Source organism: Sturnus vulgaris, chromosome Z (genome assembly GCF_052056855.1).
Source record: "Sturnus vulgaris isolate bStuVul1 chromosome Z, bStuVul1.hap1, whole genome shotgun sequence".
NCBI lineage: Eukaryota > Metazoa > Chordata > Aves > Passeriformes > Sturnidae > Sturnus > Sturnus vulgaris.
In genome coordinates, this window is record NC_142283.1 from 48,468,834 (window position 1) to 48,492,123 (window position 23,290).

General features: G+C 34.2%; 1 protein-coding gene across 1 annotated transcript in view; it reads right to left on the reverse strand.

The window, feature by feature from the left end:
* The window catches only part of CNTLN (centlein), a 168,238-nt gene that overhangs the window by 22,511 nt on the left and 122,437 nt on the right, over positions 1-23,290 (reverse strand). The window contains 8 exon segments of the mRNA XM_088157014.1: positions 4,123-4,307; positions 4,662-4,741; positions 4,744-4,767; positions 4,770-4,788; positions 6,391-6,419; positions 6,422-6,513; positions 8,161-8,258; positions 11,532-11,696. Coding sequence (XP_088013140.1) covers positions 4,123-4,307; positions 4,662-4,741; positions 4,744-4,767; positions 4,770-4,788; positions 6,391-6,419; positions 6,422-6,513; positions 8,161-8,258; positions 11,532-11,696 — 692 coding nt within the window.

The following is a 23,290-nucleotide window of genomic DNA, read 5'->3' on the forward strand; positions in this document are numbered from 1 at the left end:
GTAATAAAAGCACTTTATTTGGCCTAATTGGTATATTTACAGCCTTACTTACATTATTATTTCTCAGTCTAGATAAATACTATGGAAAAATTTTGTCAGGATATGAATTAGTGAAAATGTTTAATAATCAAGCTTAGCTCTGGTCATTATGGAACTCTAAAAAGCACCTATATTTTATGGTTTATTTTTCAGATCAACTGCATGAGCTATTTTGATCCATTTAACATACTATTGATATTGCATAGGCTATTTTTTTTTATCTGAACATCTCAGCAGTAGATCTTAAAAAAGGTATATTAAAACAAATAGTAACTTTTATCAACTGACTCCAGAAAAAAAAACAGGTCTATTCAATACATTTTGCTTTCCATAAAGGCACTCTAAGAAGTATAACTATATTCCATGCTTTAATATTTTAACAATTGCATTTCATATCAATATTTTATTCAGAAATGAGTTCAGATTATTGAACATAAAATACTGCCTTTTCTGAATATTGACTCAGTATTATCATTCTTTTAGACACTAGGAAGTGTTGTAATATATATGCACTAACTTTGAATACTTATTCAAAATAAGGATCAGTAAGAGAAATACTTCTTAACTGGCTCTATAAACTGGTAAGCTACAAAAATTTTCAATCAAAAAATCCTACTTCTTTCTAGAACATGTTAATACTCTTCTCTTGGCTACTACTAGATTAAGGATGTTGCAGCATCTTCATAAGAAATCAGCCTACTTAATTTCAGACACAAAACAGAAATATTCATTGACCTCTATCTTTACACAGTTACGGAGTTGCTTTATCTAATAATAGATTACCTCTACCCTGCAATAGCTACCTTAGTAGTAGTACATTTTTAATCCTGCCTGTTTACTACTGTTCTTGGCCTTGCTACCCAAAGATTTCCTCTTGACTCCTTCAGCATCTTATCCATCTTTTATACTCCATTGTTGCTTATATTTTCAAGTTATTATCTATAATCTATTTTCCACTTTGTTTATGTTGCCTTTTATTTCTAAATATTTTGCTCTCTTTCCTACCAAAATGAAATAGATATTTATAAGGATCTACCATCTAATTATGCAACAGTGGTTTTCTGGTTACTTAATTAATTGTTACAGTCCACAATTCCTATTCATATTTCCTGCTAGCCTGTATCGTCCTCATAACAGCTTTGGACAAATGAACTGCTCTGAATTAATCTATTTCAGGTGCCCTGTCAGTTCCCACTGAAAGTCATCCAGCACACAACACCCAATTCCTATCCCACACTCCAACAAAAATAAATCAAATAATCACTTACAACGTATTGGATACAGCAACCTTTGTTTACAACCATTCCTTTCAGCATTTTTGGAAACTATTACTAGATTCTGCAATCTAATGATTTTAGATTATTGTATAAGTGTCCCAAATTGGGGGGACCAGAGCAATGCAGCATTTTATTACATTCCATTACAAATATATGCTCAATTAGTAAGTAATATCCTCTAATGTGATCCACTGATATATATTGGATTTCTACCAGAAAACTGTTCCCTAGATTTGTGGCTTATTATATTGACCCAAATAGATCCAAGATCCTGTGGTTCTGTGTTACCAATGACTTTCTTTAAAAGCAAGTAATACTGCCCGTTATAAACTTCTCTGAAGTTCCCCTATTCTCCCATTTATAGCTGTAACCAGAAGCAACTTAATTAGAAACTCTGAAATAATTTCTTGTCGTATGTTTAAAAAGAACTATATAATATCAAAAAAGACGTGGAATGGGTAGAAAAAGTAACTGTATTCAAATTAAGAATGAGGAGAAAATTGCACTCTAAAAAACAAGTAAAGCTTATGAAGTGACCAGAATAGGAGATGAAGATTAGAGGATCATCTAATTTTGTTAACATTTTTAAGTGAGATATATATAGGTTAAAGTTGGATCTCTATATAGAAAAAAATATTTGAATTACTGGAACTGGAATGAGAATCAAGATTAGGGGACAAAAACCTGACAGCTATTCGGAAGAGAAGAAACAAGGCACACCAGACTTCAAAAGAAGAGCTGTAGTCTTCTACTGCTACTTACTACAATAAGTATTATCACAGTACCTCGTTGTAACATCAGATACACAAGAGATATTTTTACAGAATTTACCAGATATCCTGCACAATTCCACTGAATTGCCACGGATTTTACTTTTTTACAGTGGTACATTGTTAATAAAATCCGATTTGAGCACCCAACTAAACAAAAACTTTACTTTTAGACACCACCTTTGTTTGCAAAAAAAAATTGCTCTGCAGAGGAACAGCAGTCAGCACAACTATTACTTGAAATATGCATGCATATTCTTTCTATCCAGGCAAGAAAGTAGGTATTTACTACTACTACTACTACTATTATTATTATTACTATAATAAGAAGAATTATTATTATTATTATTATTTCATATTAACTTTTCTTTATTCACATCTAGTTCAACCATGCAAGTGCTAATGAATATTCATGGTAATTAAGAATGAAGCTGACATCTTATTCAACAATGAAGTTATAATAACAGTTGCTAATGGGTGATTCTGCCCACTACATTGACTTTTGAGAACAGAAGATCTTTTATTTTCTCATTCTCTAAGGTTTGAAAAACTTATCATGACAGAAGTATGTAAAATATTGATAGTATGTTTTGTTTATCTGCTTATTTCTATAACTGCCAGTTTCATTTTATTCAATGAAGACATTCCAAAACTCATAGCAGTCTGAATGGAGACAGAATTGCTTCTCTATGTCATCAATGAAACAGGAGTACTTAATTAAAAATTATAGATAATATATTAGATTAATTCAGATTTTTCCATATTTAGCCAAAAATAAGCATGCAACTTATTGGAAAGAACAGCTATATCTTCCTCCTAGGGTAAGCGTTCAGTAGTAAAAGAAAGTACATTTTCTTTCATGAAAATTTATAGTCTGTTCAAGAATAAGCAGCATATTTCGGAACAAACAGACATAGTGATCAGTTTTATACCTCTTTTTCAATAGTTACATCAAAAAGCAAAATTTTTACTTTTGTTAGTCAACAAATATTTGATATTTGATTAATAAAGAAATTGATATTAAGAAAACATTAATCACTTTAATAATAAACTTCAAAAATAAAATCTCTAGTTTTTTAAATAACAAGCACTTTTTCATGAAAATCAATCATTACTTTCACCTTAGATAAGTTAGCTTATGAATTACTTAAGAAGATGTAATGTGCAAGTATTTATGTTATTAAATTTCAATCTGGAGTTGAAAGTTATTCTTGAAGGGATAACTATATATGCTTTCTTTTTCCAGTCAAAATACAATTACTCTTTACTTTGAATGCTTCAGCCTTGCTCAAACATATCTGAAAGCATCTCACTTCTACAGAAATTCAAGAGCAGTAGAGAAGTGGCTGTTTGGTGGACTAATAAGCAATAGCCTTCTTTGAAAGCTGGTATACAGTAGTTAAATGCTACATTAATAAAATCACAAAATATTCTGAGTTGGAAGAGACCTGCAAGGATAATCAGAATTCAGCTCTTGGTCTTGTTCATTCAGCACCATCCCCAAGTATCATGTGCTCAAGAGCATTGTCCAAGCCTTTCCTGAACTCTATCAGGCTGGTGCTGTGACCACTTCCATGGAAGGAATATAAGGAAACAATATTCTACATGCTGCTCTTAAAACTGCTTTCAATTTTGCAACACAGAGGCTTCCTAATATAGTACTTCTAAACCAAGAAGCACATGCATATGGAACATGAGGTAATTCACAGTAATCAATAGGTAAGAATTATTATATTAAATGCATTGGGAATTTATTTGCTGCAAAGTAAGCTGATACACAACCAAATACTTTCTTTTGGGACCAAGTATATGGCAGCCATATATAAAAAGATGACCAATAAAAGTTATTGAAGTCTTTGAAAGATACCAGAACACTGCAGCAACTACAAACTGTTCTGGAACAGGGAGTGCATCAAAGCCTTGCTTAATCTTTTATATTTTGCTTTCATTAAAAAAAAAATCTTTTTTCAGGTGAACACTCAAAAAAAAAAAAACAAACCAAAACAAAACAAAGAAACCAACAACAACATTCAAACCTTCAGAAATGTCTGAACTCTTCTACTTTGTCACTGGTGAGCAGCAGCTCCTTCTGTAGAGTTTCCAAAGCCTGTGTACTCTGTTTATCCAAACCATGTATTTGTGGAAATGCAGAACTTTCAAGTTCAGTCATAGCACATTCAGCCTCAATCAATTTACTCTCCAGTTTAGTAAGCTTCAGATCCTGAAACACAGCCCCAGAGACACAGTAGTTCTATGATAAAAGCTGATGGGGAGGTATGGTAGATTACAAACAACCAATTACAACCAACCTCCCACACACATCACAGAATATTTCACTTACAACATAGAGTATGTAATTTCATGGCAAAAAGTAATTTCATTTTCAGTCATTATGCTCAAGTTTTATCTGAATTTCAGAAGTGTGACTGAATTACATCAGAGAAACAGATTACAATTATTCTGCTATTTTATCCTTTTCTGTACTGAAAGTTTAAGCTGATGACCTTGCAACTTTTCATTTGAAAGTAAGGTAAGAAAAAGTTCCACAGTGGAGCCATCAAAATTCTAATGGTACCTTTTTCTCCAAACCATCTTTAGCTTTGTGATACATCTGCTCATACTGAGACTTCTCAGTCATAGCCACATTAACCTTCATTTCATTGAGTCAATCGAAGTTTTCTGTCTTCAGCCTGTGCCTTCACCTGAAATAATGAAAGGGCAAGAGCATTGACTATCAAGATAGAAAACTTCAAAATTACAACAAAATCAGAACTAAGCATACCTATATTATGTAACAATATTACTGAACATTACATTACTGAAGTATCTTTTGCTGAAACTGCAGACTTCAATAAATCTGTACTGTTGATCCAGTAGAGATCAGTTTGCACACAATCTTGATACATAAAGTTTTGACTGGCATTAAGTATAAAGAAAAGCTCTTCATTTGCAGAGCTGTTTATTCATATATACTTTAGAATTACAGTACTTGCAAAAAGGAGAAAAACTACGACTTCCACTAATTTCTTTTGTCAAGGACAAAAACAAATTCAAACTCAGCTGAGAAAATAACTGCCTATGTGTTAATAGTCTGTAAAGCTTCTAGATAATGATTATCCAATGCAAACACTGATTGGGAGTAAAATGAAAAAAAACAATGCTCGTAAAAATCGTACAGCTTTCCTATAGCGGTAATCACAAAATTTTCCTGACAATATTGAGTAACAGGGAATTTCTTTGATCTTTTGCTGAAGACAATGTAAAATTTATCAAGCTGATTTTCCACATGGAATAATCAAAATAATATATGAAATATCATTCTCTGGAAATGAAGTGCTTTAAATACTTAAAGGACAGCACTAAAGCACATCATTCCATGGTAAATCTTTTCTCCAAAACCAAAACCACGTATTTTACTCATGCCATAACTTAGGTCCCTTGCTTATTTATGTTTTCACTTTCTGGCTGTGGATTTCTTATTAGCACCTTATCTTTAGCATGGAGGGTTCAACAGTAGCTCTCTTTGGAGCTCAAAACGCTGTATGACTGCAAGCAGGAATAGTGTTTGTGACATTCAGCAAGCACCTGCATTCTAGGCAAACAAAAGCAAACTGGCAGATTGTTTATTTCTATTTTGAGGACATAAGCTGCATAACCTGACAGACAACCAAACATCATGCTCTTCTTCTGGCATTGAAGGCCAAAGTGCAATGCATCAGTTGGATAACAGAAATATGCTAAACCACATACAAGTTCTCTTACCTTCAGTGAAATCATCCTAAAATTTTGCAGGAGAAAATAATTTGCTATAGAAGTGAAGCACTACCTACACGGTTAGAATTACTTTAAGCTAAGAACTGTGAATCATTCATAGCAACGCAGTAGAAAATAGATTAACATACTAAAGCATTTAACTACTATAGGCAGGAGAGATGCATGGACTTCATTAGCATATGTCATGTAAAATCGCCCTTGTTTCAGGTCTACTATATTTTATGAACTTAGAGTGCATAAAACTAAATCCCACTACTTAGAGCATATCCTTGCAACTGTGTGTTCTGAATACTTTAATATTTAATTATACCTATAACAAAGATAAATTAAATTATGCTGAATCCATTCAAGCTATCACCATATACTGATTTAATACAAATTATAGTGGAGGGAATTACACCCTTCAATTAACGGTATGTTCTTTGCTTTAAGCAATATATTGATTTAATATGTATAGTGTGTTGAAATAACTTCTGTAAATCCACCAGCTTATGTTTTTCTGAAAACTAGGAATAGCAAGAAAGAAGTACCTTTGTCTCAAGACTTTCCAATGTTTCCAATTGTTCTCATTTTCTTGATTCGCTTTTAGGCAAGACCTTAAGTCATCTATCAAATGTCTTTTCGTAGTAAGGTCTCTCTCCAACTGAGAAATTCTGCAGGGGAAGAAGTTGGACAGCATATCACTGCTAGAAAATTTGTTTAATATGCAATTAAAAGGTATAAAGGCAGTAGACAATGCATCGTACCTGTAGCTTTACAAAATGAAAGCTGATGCAGTCCTTGCAATTTACCTGGTTGTCAAGTACTAAACTCAGTCTCAGTCTCTTGTTAAAGAGACCTTTTTCTAAATATGCAATATATTTGTGATTTGATCTTTGCTTGTCTGAATTGAAATCACAATAATTCTTGAACTATTATCAAAAAAAGGGAAAAGAAACCTTCTGAGCCCACAAAATTAAATTAATTAAATTCCTTTGATGTCTCAATCATTCAAACATTATTTTTTACAAAATTATTTTCAAAGGAAAGTGAAATGGGGAATCTTTCTTTCCTCCAACAGAGTAATACACGGAAACAGTTGAAACAACTCTGTCCCTGTATGTCAGATGAGATAAAATGCAAAACCTAGAAATAACATTGGCTTTTGTCAGAAACTCCTTGTACAACCCCCAAAACTCGTATGTACTGAAAAACAATCTTTGTTCAATGAGAAATTAGGCCTTAAACAATGCTTCCACTATTATAGCACAAATTAGTATTTTAAATGTAAATCTAAGCAACACTTAATATGTCCAGATACCTGTATTTTTTTTTCCAATGAAAGCAAAACGAATGGTAGTATGTTCAGGAATACAACACTGTTAATACAATGTCAATACGATATTTTTAAAAAAAACAGGAATACAGTGCATCTAAAAATTTCTTTGATCTATTTCTTTGTACTCTTACTGCTATTTTGGTTATTGTATCTTACAGCCTATGACAAAACAGTATCTATTTTATAAAGAAAGCATGCTATCCAATAACTATTTTAAATTTAAAATCTTATGGTGGAAAATTTCACTTTGAAACAGAAAATAAACAATCTACACTTTAACCATTTTAAGGGTCTCTATTTTTCAAATGAATTATTTTCAGATAAGCAAACTGCATTCTTTCTTCAATTAAAAAATCAGAAGGGCTAGAGGAGGTAAACTCTTGGGCAGACAAGAAATTCATATATACTAATAGTTTTTTTATAGTTTATATTGCAATATAATTGAAGAACAGTATTATATCAGTTACAGCAGGTTGAAAAAAAATATCAGTCGCATACTTGACAATTTTTGAATTTCAAAATGAATAGCAGACATGAATCAATTCAAATGGAAACAAACACAACTGTCCTTTTGAACTTTTTTATGAATATAAAACTAGCTATTTAATCTTATTTAAGCATCTGAACCTTGACATGTCTCTTAGCCCCTAGGCAAAGAATTACTGAATTTGAAAGACTGTGTTTAACAGTGCTGAGGAATTCATTTCGGCTTACACCAAGGATAAAAAAGCCTACTCTGGAGTCTGAGTTCCGACTGAAGGTGCTCTTACTGCCATACAGATACTGTACATAGCTGATCACTCATCAGTTTTTTTAAAAAATCGCAATTTGAGCATAAGCCGCTCCAGTTCCAAAAAAACCCTGCAAGACTGCAGCAAAAAGGATCCAGCGCTGTCAGGAATCCGGGAACAGTTGGCGCTGGAGCGCTTTCCCAGCTGCCACAGGGTGGCGCCAGACACAATGGATAGGAGCGGGACCGCACTGGGCTCCCCGCTCCTGAATCCATTCTTCTTCCTCCTGGACTTGTTTTCTCAGGGACTTAATGGTGGTCGATTGCTTAGTGACCTCAGTATTCGAATTCTATAAGGAAAAATATCAAAATATAAAGGAACTAGGCTGAATTTGATCACAGTCAACAACAAGTTTTGAAAGAAAATTATCTGAGTAAATTTCCATGTATTTTATGAGGGTTCTTAGAAATTAACTAGTACAAAAGGAGCATTCTTACTTTCTAGAAATACTTAGGCAGAAGCACATTCCTCGGAAAACATGATGAAAATCAGCAGTTTTCCATTGTTCTAATAATGTATGGTTAATTGGTGCTCCCCGGGACACTTGCAAGCACCAATCAGGACCGCACTTTCCCTTGCATAGCATGGTCAGAATAAAACATAACAGAAAAGAAGTAAAACTGGATCTTCATTTGAACTGCGTCTTTGAATGGTATAGTTCTACAGTCTACATACATCTATACAGTGAGAATGTACAATTATTCCTTTCATCTTGAGTACTAGGAAATACAAGACAATTTACAAGAGAGGTTGTTTTTATGTCTCCGGAAATTCAAAGCACAAGACAAAGACATTTCCATTTGTCTGTACTAACAAATTCTATATTTCAGTAACAGCGAGGCATGATCCTAATTTTCAGGCACATGTCATTCCAGTGAAGGACAATTATACAATTGTTGGCCATTACTCATTTGTATATAAGAAAAAAAGTGCCTCTATGCCTCCAGGAAATTACACATATCATCTACCCAAGACCTAAATTCAGAACAACTAAATCAGCCTACAGAAAAAAAAAGAAAAAAAAAAAAGAAAAAAAAATTAAACTAAGTAGCCATCTTAGCAATCTGACCATATGCATTGAATGCCACTGCTGAAATGGCAGCTCAAACACACCACATAGAGATATTTCAGAACTCCAAAAGGTGTTGCCAAAAGACACACGTTAAGCATATGCACAAAATATATATGTGCCTATATGTAGACAGATATAGCTACTGTACTACAGCTTTTTACTCAGTATGTATAAACAATAAGCAAAGAGATCAGACATGCTGTAAACAATACTTCAGGAGAATTTCTCTGCTCGGTGCAGACTTGTAATGCCTATTAACATTAATGGGAGTATTGTACATAACTCTGTGCACCTCAAGGGGAGTATATATTCTTGTGTGCATAGTTAAATGTAAAATATTGTTCTTAATAACTTGTCTAGTCTATTTACTATTATTATAATGTGAGGTATAACCAGAAAATGGTTAAAATTATGTATGCTAGCAGAATATTCCTGAGTTTCCTGAGACCTGTTTGTGGGGCTTGAGTTCCATTAGCGTAGAGCACAGCACCCAGTTACGTGGTTTACACACCAGACATGAACTCGAGTACTTAGGTGGGCCTCTGCACATGTTCAGAGGCAAAGACTTATACTTGTGGTATTTTGCTTCTGAACTCACCACCCACACTTAACACATTTCTTCCTGTTGGCAAAAATACAAGGAGTCATTACAGAAACAACGTAAACAAGAACTGTAAAGACAGCACTATGGAAAAAAATTAACTAACAAGGCCAGGTACTTGGACATTTTGAGCTATAAGGAAAGCCTTTGCTGCTTAGACATTCAGATATTCAGAAGAATAACTATGTGTCTCATTTTTAAGTCAGCTAGAGAGCCTGGAACAATAAGTGAAAACCTTTTGTCAAATTCTTCTGCTAAAAAATGACTTACAGAACTTAAACTAGCCTTAAATGAAGAATTTTAGAAGCTTGATTTAAGTAGCTTTTGAGGCTCTTATATTCAAAACTCTCATCCAATTCAGAAACCAGTGAATTTACTCTCCTAGTTAGCATTTGGGGTCACAGACTATCTCTATCCTAAATATAGTTTTGCATACATGATTTATTTTTTCATTAAAAATTTAATATATCTTTAAGAAGGAATTAAAAGTCATGCTAGTATTTTTGATATCAGATTTATATATGCTTGCTAAATATTTCCTCTGCTGCAGAAACAAAAAAACCTTTGATTTTTCAGCAATTTATTTTGCTGTTCACATTTGGCAGATAAACAGCATAGGCTTCTAGCATGGGTTTTACTCTTAAGATATTAAAAAAAATAAATCCCTATTTTAAAAGTTTTCCTACTTGCATAGATCAGCTGACTGCTAGGTTTCTGGATAATGAAGATAGTCATCTAAAAGGTACAACCTTAATTAACAGAAATTACCACTCACCAGCAACAGAAGCAGATTAGCCAATCCCAAACCTAAAAACAATACTTAAGAAGACAGTGTGTATGGTTTTAAGAACCCTTTCTCATAATTAAAGGAGATCAATTTATGTGCCTTTTCATGGTTACTCCCTGCTGGCCTCATCTCTTTATCAATGTGACCTACCTTTACTAATCCCTGAATTCAGATGTTATGCATCCAGTGTGCAGTAGCCATGATCTGTAATAGCACGATTACCATCTACAGCTCAGAGGTCTGAGCATTAGCCACATCTCGTGTGCTAACACAGCTAATCCACCACTTAGAGTCAGCTATGTTGACCATGTAACACAGCCTTTTCTTCTAGCTGATCCTTTGGCAGACTTCTTGCTACTGTGGAGTGCTTTCTAGCAGCATGAAACTGCACCATTTTGACCTTTTCTCTTTCCTCTACTATTTAACAGAAAACAATGGGAAAAAACAACTTGAAGACATACTGCTGCAAATATATTTCCTCTAGTGAGAAGAGAAGAAGAATTAATGTTTGAGCCAGGCCACCTGCTGAGAAAGCTTTCGGAACAACACAGTCCAGGCTCTACATCATTCACATGCAACAAAATCACCCGAGACTGAAAAGTGAAATCATCAACCAGCCAGTATTTTCCTACCAGCTAATCTACAAAAATACAAATTTAAAAAAAGAGAAGTCTCTCTGAAGACAAAGACAATACTAATACACACAAAACACTGCTGCCCCATTTGCTTAAATTCTTTGCTCCCCTTTCACAGACAGCTATTGCTTTTCTCCTTCTTAAAGGAAGAAAGGAATCAACTGAATTCTCATCAAACTAATTCCACAGCACCTCCCAACAAGATGTACTTAACCATTGTGCAAAAACCCAGCAAGGCTTCTTGTCTGGCCTATTCGATCTGCAGAAACTGGTTTAGAACTTTTAGTCCTTCTGTCTATGGCTACGTTTCTACTTACCATCAAAGGCAATCTGACACCTAAGCTGCTGATGGTTGGCTACGATATACAAACCATAGGCGTAGGGGAGTACATGTATGTCTGCTTGACCCAGTTATGAACTACTGCTCATACGAATTATCCTCAGCAATAGATAATCTGTTCTGTCACCTCTAGTTTGCACTGCAGCTGTTTCATCTCTAAATCAATGTTCTTTGAAGGAGCTGGTATGACTTTGCTCTTGCCAGCAGTTTGAGACAGATGTTCTCTCTACTTTAATTTTCCTTCTAAATCTTCCTTCTCCTGTTGCCACTTGGCCAGGTTGGAGGTCAACATCTGTTTTACAAAGAGAATAAACCATCACAATTTCATCCTAAAAATATCTCTGCTTGATCATATGAGATGCTTTTCCAGTTCAGCATTCAAGAGGAATTAAACAGTATATATTATCTACAATTATACTGCATAGCTGTTGGTTGAATTTTCTAGTACAGGCAAAGATCAAATCTTTGCAGAAAAAAAGAAATCTACTACCACTAAAAAAAATATATATATTTTAAGGCAAATTAATTCAATTTTGACTGAATATGTTGGTGTTTTAACCATGACAAACAAAAATTATCATACAAAACTGTAACCGTGATTACTGTTGAAACATGTTTTACCTCGGAGCCTCCCTGGAATTCAGCAATTATTTCTACACAGAACATGAAGAAATACCATGGTGTCTCAGACACCAGCGTGAATTAAGGGTAGATAAATGTCAAATCTGCTATAATGGTGGCCACTGTAAGCTCACTTGAATTGCTGCGTTGACAACTGCTATAAAGCATAAACCCTTCTCTTGGCTTTTGTTTTGATATTTGTAGGGCTTGTAGAGGTTAAAGCAAAGTGAACCAGCTGCACTACACATCTCCTGGTTGGCTGGTCTTTACCTATGTGTTATTTCATCCCTTTCCATATACACACCATAGCCAGAGAACCGCACATTCCATAACCTTGACTCCAGGGCTGAAGTACTTAAGTGGTAAAAGACAAGCTGGAGCAGGACAGGATAACAGATGTTAGTTGTTTATTCCACTGGGTAGGTCTTACCACCCTATACTGCAGCCAAAATGCTTCTCACTTAGCAACGTAAATGCTAAGTCCAATTAGCAGACGAGCCTTGTTAGGGATTTAGTTCAAATAAATATCATGCAAACAAACCCTCAGTCTTGTTGCACTTGACTGACAACCAACAAGACTTATTCAATCTTTGTACCAATATATTTCACATTACTCCTTACAGAAGTAATGTTTCAAATAATAGCTTTAATTTAAATAATATTGAATGTTGCTCTGCAAAAAGGGGAGTGGAAATAATCTCCATGCTAGAGATTAACTTTCACAAAACTGCAGTCAGCCAAAAGCCAACAATGGCCTAACATCTCTCTGCTCCTTAAAAGGGTTATTAAAATGATATTTCATTATTCCAAGTAAGACTGAAATACAGTAGCTTTAAATAAGAAATAATTGTACAAAATGGTGTTGAAATACCTTAAAATACAAAAAAACCTCCCTTACATTGTGAAAAATCCTAATCAGAAACATGAGAAGATGCATGACAGCTTGAAATAACCAAATGTGCACCTGATTATACGCTGGTGCCAAACGAAATACCCAACCAAAAATCAAAAACACAAACAAACACACAACTTCCCCCACAAAGACACCAAAAAACCCCAAAAAACCACCACCCCAAAAAGCAAACGAAAAAACCCACAAAAAAGGTAAAAGTCAAGTAGAGTATTCTATTTTCAAGCAGTTTATTATTTAACTTACAAATTAGATTTTATACAGCTTGATGTCATTAGAAAAAAAATTATATATATGTGTTTATAAAAACATACACTTTCATTACAATAATCTGAAGATCACATATATACAGATAAAAGAGAGTCACATTTATTCCCATTACGAATGTTTGTATATTTTGCATTAGCCTGAAAAAATATCATGAGTACAAGGAAAATTCATCTGGTATTTAAAACTCTAACCGTATTTATTTCATGTTCACCAAGTGCACTTATTCAAGTCCGTGGGCATTTTACATAGGTATCTGAGGTAAGTATTTTTCTTAGTAAAGGAGCTAATCTTTCCATTCCCTTCTGTGTCTGCTGTCATCATTAAACAAGAAAGAGATCCTGTATTTTCTAATTGACTATTCCTTAATCTGATATATTCTTCTCATAATTACTACATTTGCAGAGTAAAAGACAAAATGAGGATCATTCAATAAGAAAAACCAGTACAGAAGTAGTACAGAAGGACAGACCATAGAAAAATATGAGGATTATGTTAATTTCTCCAGTGTAACCAATATTTCTACATGCTGAATTTCATGATTCAGTGTCTCTGTAATAAATTATTCATAAAAAGAAAAGAAAAAAAAAATCTTAGCTAGATCAATATCTCTGTTCAAAATTAGAGATGCCCCCATATCTGCCCAAGATAACTTGTGACTCTCAGAAGTTTCTTAGGCTACTGCTGCCGACAATATGCATCAGTTCTAAAACATCATGAATTGCACTGGTAACACTCTCAAAAATTACAGCAAATATATTCAAAAAGAAAAGGTCTTCATGGGACAGGTACTAAAGATGACAGTTACCGAAACCACTTAGCTACTTTTTCTTCCTTTTCTAAGGAGGTAGAAAAAAAGATTTTAAAATAAGAATTTACATAAATACAGAAACAGCATAAGAGCTACAGGGATGAAGTGAAAGTAGCATATGATGTACAAGAGCCCCAACTCACAAAAACAGACACATTTTGCATGCAATTGCAATCAGACATTTCACAGAAGCTGTCTCTTAATACTTATGTAGATATTGTAAATGTACCATAGAATTGATAATTCTACTGCATTACTCTTCTATTTTTAATCTATTGGACAGTTATGAGAAAACCCTATGTAAATCCATGTGGGATGTAAAAAACAGCCCCACTGCCCTATCAAGATATTTATGCCTAGAAGACATTCCTTGCATTTACTTAAGAAACAAGTTCATTATCCTATTGTTCTTCACCATTCGCGATATTTTAGGTCAAGTTTTTAATTATTTTTTCTTTCTTAGACACAGTGGAAGTTTTGTGTATGGGCTACCATGCACACAAATCCTGAATGACAGAGCAAAAGGAATTTACTCCAGGGGAAGAGGTCACCAGGATGAAAGGTAGAAGAATCTCAAACATCAGCTAGACCAGATGTTGGTAAAGGCAGCCTACTGCTGTTTCTCTATGATGTAGCGGCCTTTGTCTGCTGCACCTCCTCCAGAGTGTTTTTGGCTTAACAGATGTTTATAGATTCAATATTTTAACATCCATCTATCTTAATCTCCTCGCTCCTGGTATACCCATGGCACTCTGTTCTGCTGTTCACGAAGGAGTAAGTGATGAAACCTCAGTTTCTGTGTAGTCAGTATAAAACTTTGGTGACTCAGCAAGGCTTTTCACCATAAACCCTCTGCTCAGAAAGACAGCTGTGTGGAAGGCCCAGTGGGTTAACACAGGAAGTTCCTGCAATGGCCTCTTGCTCCTTGGCATCACAATCACTCCATAAGGGGCTTGGAGCTCATTTTACAGAAGTCACAATTCTGCTGCAACTGGTTTGTATGAATATTACGTTTCTGTTGGAAGCAGCTGATACTGTACTTCTGCTGAAGTCACACAATCCCACACACTTATATTTGTAAAATAAATAAAAAACTATAAAACAGGATGCAAATCAGACATTCTTGACACACTTCAAGCATAAAAATTACATAATCTTATTTTATTACTCTTTTGTAAACTAAAGCTAATACACTCTGATGTGTAAAAATCCCATTTTCTGTAACGATTCCCACCCTAAAATCCGGGCAGACGATAGCACTGCTATGTCTGTAAGAAAACTGAAGTTAGCACTCTCATTTTTCTTTTCTCCAAGAATTCTTACTACAGTAGGTAATAGAATATATTTGCTATATGCATAGCTCCTATACAAAGTTCTATTTTAGAATTTAACACTGCTTCTATAAACGTTTCTCATAGAACACTATTTTCTCACAGTTTCAGCTTGATCATGAAAAACTCACAAAATAAGCAGTACTTGTTGCACACATTAAAACATGAAAGAACTTTTCAAAGGATGCTTGCAGGCAGAGAGCTAGGTATTTATGATTTTACTCACTCTCTCAAATATTATTATAGCATAATGATGAGCCTATTTACAATATCCAAAGACAAATTTATTGTGTCAATCCCACTAAACTTGACCCTTTTGCATTCTCTTGAATCAAAATCTTTCTCTGCCTGATGGGTCATAGAAAAAAAAAAAAGGCTAAAATTAATAAAGATGGTATGTAGCAATCTGAAAAGGTATATACCAGACTAAAAAGCTGTGGTGAATACTTAATGTGATCATATAGAGGAAAGGCAAATAACTTCAAATCCTCGATCAAAGTTCTTTTCATGCAAGTGCTGTAAGCGGTTGATTACTTAGTATTCTAGACTCGAAGACAAAATATCAAGCAGAAGTCTTTGGTGACTTAATATGCCATCCCTTAATTGAAACAAAGACCCCCCAAAAGCAAGACAAACTTCTAAAATGTAGAACTTATTTGTCATTTATCCTACTGAAATTTTAGTAAAATCTACTGAATGGTTTAGTTGTATTTTTTTTCTGCCAAATGCAGTTATCAGGAGCTGACTATTCCACAAAATGTCAGATAAATGAAGGTAATATAGAGGACTTTTTGCCAGTGCTTTAGCTAGTTGTTAGACTTCAGTAGCCTTTAGAGACCATTAAGTACCCTTTGGCTAATTGGCCAATGGTAGATTAATCCTCTTTTTATTCCAGCAGCACTATTTTAACACCCTTTGCACTCTGTCAGTGTAGTATCTGAATGACAAAATAATATTGTGCATGAATAATAAGAAGAAAAGTTAAATTAACATTTCATGTTTCACATGCCATACCTATGTGTCAGGGAAAAGAACCCTCTTTTAAAGCCACTGACATTCAACTTTTTTAAACAATCTCATGTTGACACCTTACTGAAGTGAATCTTCCTAATTACTGCTAATTGCCTATCAAGGAAAAAAAAAATCTTTCCTTGAAGTGCAGTTGTCTAGTATAGATGAACACAGCTCCAAAGTGCATAGTAAAGACAGGCATGACACTTGAGGTGTGCTGCATTATTGTGAGGTCACACTAAATATGGTTTGCAGTGAACAAAGCAGCTTTTAAGGATGTTTAAGGTACTGAAAATGTCAATTTCTCATGAAGTGAGATTAAATTAGTTTCCCGAAGAGAAATACAGACATTAACCAGCAGATAAGATGTACATTTCTCATCTCAGGTATTTTACTAAAGAAAAACTTTTGTCCTATTGATAGTGGTAACACAATTGCAGTTCATCTGCTTTATAACAGCAATATTTACGTTGGAATCGCCCTTTCACACAAACAAATTCAAAATTCATCTGTTATTGGAAAACAATGATTCCTAGATGCAAAGATTTTGAGCATCTTCTTAAACACATACTACTACTGATCAATCATTGCTTATAAAGAGCTATTTGCTGTATAACACTTCATAAAAAAGGGTTTTACCTTTAATTTTAGTTCAGGTACTTAAAGTTAATCTACAGCTACATTTATTCTACAACTTATAAACCTCTGACATTGCAACATCTGGCTACAGCAACTTATTAAATTATACAAAAAGAAAATCAATTGAATCAGTCCAGACAGGTCCTTTTTGAATTTTGGTTTGTTTTCCTCTTTTTGTAAATACTAATAATATCACATAGATCAAGAGTAGAAAACATAACTATATTTTAGAGAAACATACAACACTCATATATAAATGAATTGGAGTAATATATTCCAGGCCCAATTCTCCAAGAAATTAACTGCTCCTGTAACAAGAGACAAGTCTAAGAACAGAACTGTGCATTGTGCAACCAATGATTTTTCAAATAAATTACAGAAAATAAGAAAAAAACTTAGTAATAATACAAATCCCAATTTTTAAGATGATGAAAATGCTTCTGATATATGTCATCTATATAATGATTACACCAAATCAAAGACAAAGGTTTTGTCCTGCAGCAATTCTATTTTAGCCTTCATTTTCTACCCCTTTCATTTCATGTCTCTGTACACGTAAACATTGCTGTATCCCATGTCTAATTTCTGTACATATTAAGAACACTATCTTGCTTTCATATTAAAGCAGATGCTGCACTCCATCTGTCCTTGCAAATTTCAAGGGAATATAAGGACTATTAACTATTTATTTAACAATACTTACACCAGTAGTTTCAAAATGATCAATTATATGACACAACTATATAATTTAATTTTTGTTGTGCTTGATTTTCCAATATGGAGATGTAAACTGACAAAATATGCAGATGCAGGACATTGTCTGCAAGACCTCAGTATTTCCAGAGAAAAATTACAGAACTCGAAAACATCAATATTAATTAAAAATAAAAATATTCGGTATTTCAGGGTGTGCTATATTTGAACTTATTCAAAGTACTAATATCTGCCAGACACAACACAGTATATCAAAATGTTTTACTACAACAAAATTAAAAATAAAAATATAACATTTCATGGCACTTTTTCCTGTTTGAAAATATCTGAGTATTATGGCAAGCCAGTTGTGAAGGTGTGGCTGAAATTCAAAACCAATGTTTTCATGTTTCCACCACTGCTATTTAAGTAAATACTCATAAATACTAGTATTCCAACATCTAACATGCCTGTGCACATCAAGTATTGCTATACACAAGGGAAGACTTCCAGCTGATGCATAAAATGTGCTCCAAGATTTCCATGGCTTTACACTTACTAGGGAATTTTCAATATAAGACGTGGTATCCATGCAATCTTTTGTAGTTAGGACCAGGTTTTACTGCATGATTTTCTTTCAGGTCTACACAGTATTTATCTGATTTCCACCAAACATGAGAGTAGGGGCAAACTCATAAAGCTTGAAATTTGAATTTTTCATCTAGGGTCAGGGATAGTGCTCGCCATATTCCCCCTGCTTAATCTTAACACATCTAAGCACTGCAAATGAACTGCTTGCATGAGAGCCAGTCAGGGAATTTCACAATCCCTACAACTCATTACAAATTTAACAGCAGCAATACTAAGTATTCATATGTTTCAGATAACACATACAAATATGCTGCACTAAAACTCATTGGGGGAAAAAATTAATAATGCTTCCATCTGTTTTCTGTATAACTCACATAAAATAGAGAGAAACCAAAATGAAAATGCTATTTTAAAGACTGTGTTTAAACTTTCTTTTGATTTACCCACTTAGTTCTAAAGCATACAGCTTTATATCTTTAGAAACTAAAGTTATTTTTAAGAGAATATATAAGAAAAACGAAACAAAAGCAGTGAAAGAATGGTGAAATATTAATTTAACCTCTCCACATTTCCATATGTTTTAGAGAGTGAACCATTTTCCGCTGAAATATTTCTGCATCTCTAATGTAAGTGGGCAAGAAATCTGTGCTTGTAGGGAAAACTCTTCCATCTCCTGTATTACTCTTTAAATATTATTTTCCTTTGCTCACATTTCAGATTTTCAACTGTTAAAGACCATTCTCTTTCAAGCTACTTTAGGGAAGTTATGTAACTATTTCAAAATAAGAATTACTAAAATGTATGTAGGCTATAGGCATTCTCAGAAGTTGGTTGCAATATTCAAGAAAAAATTCATAAACAGAGTTTTATGCTTAATTTTGTTCAATTATTTCAGTATCTCATATTCAGCCATTTCAGATATTAATAAAAGCAGAAAAAAATGTCCTCAAGTCTTCTCATTTGTTTTTATGCAGACAGCTATGTAAAACCGAAACACTTTAAACATAAACTGTATTAACAAACTTATGTAGTAGAAAAGTTCTGTGTTCTCATAGAGAATGAGAAACACAGAAATAAACAACAAAGAATTGTAGAGAAAAAACTTCAGTATCTGGAAGGAATTTTTCTAATCACATAAGGTGATATTATACAAATATTTATTGATTTATTTATTTTTTATTATTTACATTTCTATAAAAGAAAACAAAGACATTGCTAGCCACTTCTGAGAGGTATGAGAAAGCTGATGACAGACATCGTGGAGAGGGTGCAAAGACAGGAATATTTTTCAAGATAATGAACTGCATTTAAAAATTACCACTAAAATATACTTCATATAAATTAAATTGGTAATTCATCCCTGGATTCTTGTAAATGAACCCCCACAGTCTTATCTTTAATTTGTAATTTATGTTATCATCAGAACCCTTGCTAAAATTACAGGCATAAATGAACAGTTTAGGGTAAAATACTCTTTACATTACTATATTATTTATATACTATTTATACCTATTTAATATCTGAAGAGACCATCTCAAGAAAAAGCTCTGTTTTAAGTCTAATGTATAAAGTGAAATATACTTCCTCTTTATCACGATTATCATCAATATTATGACTCATTTGGGTAATTTATTATTTCCATATACATGAACAGTTTGAGGACAACACTGCAATTCTAAAGCCCCGCTTGAATGAGACCTAGAGCTGATTAGTATTTCCTTCATTCTCTTCTGCTGGTTTTACCAAGGTAAGAGTATAGACAAAATCACCGATTTTGTGTACAGAATACCCTAAAGACCACAGGATGAACCCCCAACCCAAAACTGAAGAGAGCACTGTGGGAAGTTCAGGCACCAAGGGCAGATGCTTTCCAGCGCCTGTGAATCCCGAGCTGTGGTGATGGGCAGTCATGCAGCCTCCACTGCTGAGAAACAAACTGAAGGTCTTGGCATGGTGGGCATCAAGAGTTGAATGGAGTGATGCAAAGGAAACCTGAGCATGAGACAAGCCATGGGAACAGCTCATTAATACCTCATTAATTCCCAGTTAAGTCTTAGGAGAGCACATCAGACCATGCAAAAGATTAGTAAGAAAGCATAAATATTCTTCTACCTCCTCTAGCAGGTATGGAGTCGAGGAGGTTCAGGCACTTCAGGCCTGAAACCAGCACCTTCTCAAGACTACAAAATTCTTCCTTTGGGTTACAAGGACAGTAAGAGTGCCTGACTTTAGTAGGGATGCCATAGAATCCTGGGAACCAGCACTCATTCTCTGCAACAATGGGGAGTCTAAGAGAATAATTAAGACAATCCCAAAGAGGAAAGGCTGTAGATACGTATTTTTAAAAAGGAATCTCAGGTGTAGCTCCCTTGTCTCAGAAGTCTTTTAGTTGTAATGCTTTCTTTCTCCAGGGCTGTAGAGGTCTTAGTTCTTGACTCCCATGCCTTTATGCCTAGAAAGTAAAAAAATCCCCCACAAAAAAAACCCCAAAAAATAAAACAAAACAAAACAAATCCCCTGGAAAAAAAAAATACCCCCCCCAAAAAAAACCCCAAACCAAACCAACCAAACAAAAAAAAATCCACAAAAAGAAACCTAAAAAAGATCAACAAAAACTTTAAGAAGGTTCGTGCATCATCCTTGGTAAAGTGATAAGAATGGCTTGTACTCCTGGCTATGGATGCATGTTTCAAAATTTCTTCCTGCAGTGGGAGTATCAGGATAACAGAGCACCAGCACTAACTTTGAACACATAAGCTTAAACAGGGGATTGTGAGAATGAGAAAACTGGAGTAAAAAGCAAACTCTAACAAAAATGCTAATTCCCTTTGTGCAATATAATCTAGACAAAGAAATCTCACCGTGTGACAGGTAAGAGAATAGGGTCAAATAGGAAAACAGTACTTTGCAGACCTACCAGCACAGAACTGGTGAAGGTGAAGATTCCTCTTCTGAAATCCAGAGGAGTCCAAAATAGCTCTTTTCTTGAAGGACAAGATGTGCAGCCATTCTCAATCATATTTATAAAGAAAGAAAATACGTAATTATCAATATTATGACATTATTATGCCTGTAGGGACTGTCACACATCCTTTCTGACCACCACCTAATGAGATCTTACTAACAAACATGAATTGCCACATATCTCTACAAGTAATACAAAGTAAGAAAAGTTACATTTCTTTAGAAAATTTAAGCAGAGTTTCCTGCTTGCAGCTGTACAGGAGTCATCCACTTGCTACAAAGAAAACAAAAATTACACACTTGCAATGCTTAGATCCCTTTCACTGACTTAAAATCTTGTTCTCCCAAGGAACTTAAAAACCTGGGAAAACCAGCAGTATGACTACACTGTACAGGGTGTTCCTAGTGATAATCATACTTTCTTCAACACCTAATACAAAACACAGACATTGTTTTAACAAATATCACTTGGCTGACCTAGGAGATAGGATGAAGGAATAAGAGAGTCACGTCCAATTCCTCACGGATTCTCAGCCTGAATCCTGGATTTTGCACAGTTTACCTTACGAACATGATCCGAGTGACATTTCACAAATTCCTGGATAAATGTTGCTACACTCTGCCAGCAGAGAGACTGGTTGTGTCACGCACAGATCAATAATAGCACTGTGTTTCATCAGCCTCAAAATCAAAAGTGCTTCATCTGGCAAAAGCCATGGCCCTTGAGGATGTGACATATATAAAATGAATACTGTACACACGATGTCTACTACAAAAGCTGCTAGTGTAAAGACAAGTCTAGAGACACAGTTGAGTACATGTAAACAGGGAAACGTATTTGTATATATATAAAGATGTTTTTAACTCCTATTTATGAAGAGTGTCACAAATAACACAAAGCAGCAGCTGAATAACAGAAATGAAACTAAACTTTTATGATGCCTGACAGAAATATAAAAACACAGGAAAATCCAATATTCACAGACATTGGAGGAATTCTGAAGAAAATAAAAGTACATTATGAAATGTACCCAGAAGTGTGTCTATGACAGTGGGCTGCAATAAAACGCATACTAAGCTATATATAATGCCTTCTGATCAAAATTATGTTCATTGAAAAGATGCTTTTCTCTTCTTCAAAGTAACCACTCAGAAGCTGAGACTGTCACTCATAATATACTACCTGTAGTTTCAGTATTCCTCAATGTACGCTTTCCTAAAGCAACACCAGAAATTTATGTTTCCTACCACTTAGACTTCCTCGCATCTAACTTAGTCTTTTGGTGATAGAGACTGTAAAATTTTCAAGTGCAGCACCTGTAGGGTTTTAATTGATATTACTTTTTATTATAATGCCTCTCCCTCATTTTTCTCATAGGAAATCTACTTTATTTAAAAATTTCTGCCGAAGTTTAAAGTTTATATGGCAAACAACTCTTTGGAAAGTAAGTATTCTGACTGGTTTGAAGCTAAACCTTGAACAAAATATCTCAGCTTGAGAACTTTATCAAAATTTTTACTTAAAAGAAAAAAAACAAGATTAAACTGTCTCTATGCCCCCAATTAAAATGAAAAGCTTTTTCCTCAAAAAATGTCATGACTACCTCACTAAAAACGTATTTCCTTATGCTTAATCCTCCTGGTAAAATGTGAAGCAAATATTTTAAAAAATCATAATTTATCTTTTGTGCATTTTCCTTTACCAACTTACATACTACCTAAATCAAATAGCTTTAATCTTCTCTCAGCTCTGCAATCAGCAACATTTAAAGGGTTTTACAGGACTAACATAATCTTAAATTCTGTGTATATTACACACAAAAAACACTTTCCCTTCTCTGCATATCTTCTGCTTAAGACTAATGATCTTTAAATGCTCCTGCTGCACACTGTGGAACGGGCATTTCCTTTGGGTTACTTCCTTCATTTCAATATCCACCTTCTCTGTGCCATGACTTTATATATGTCTGTCTTCAGTGGTGCTGGCTTCTTCCACTGCCTCAGAATTTATCTTCCTTACAACCTAATGTTTGAGTGCTATTATAGCA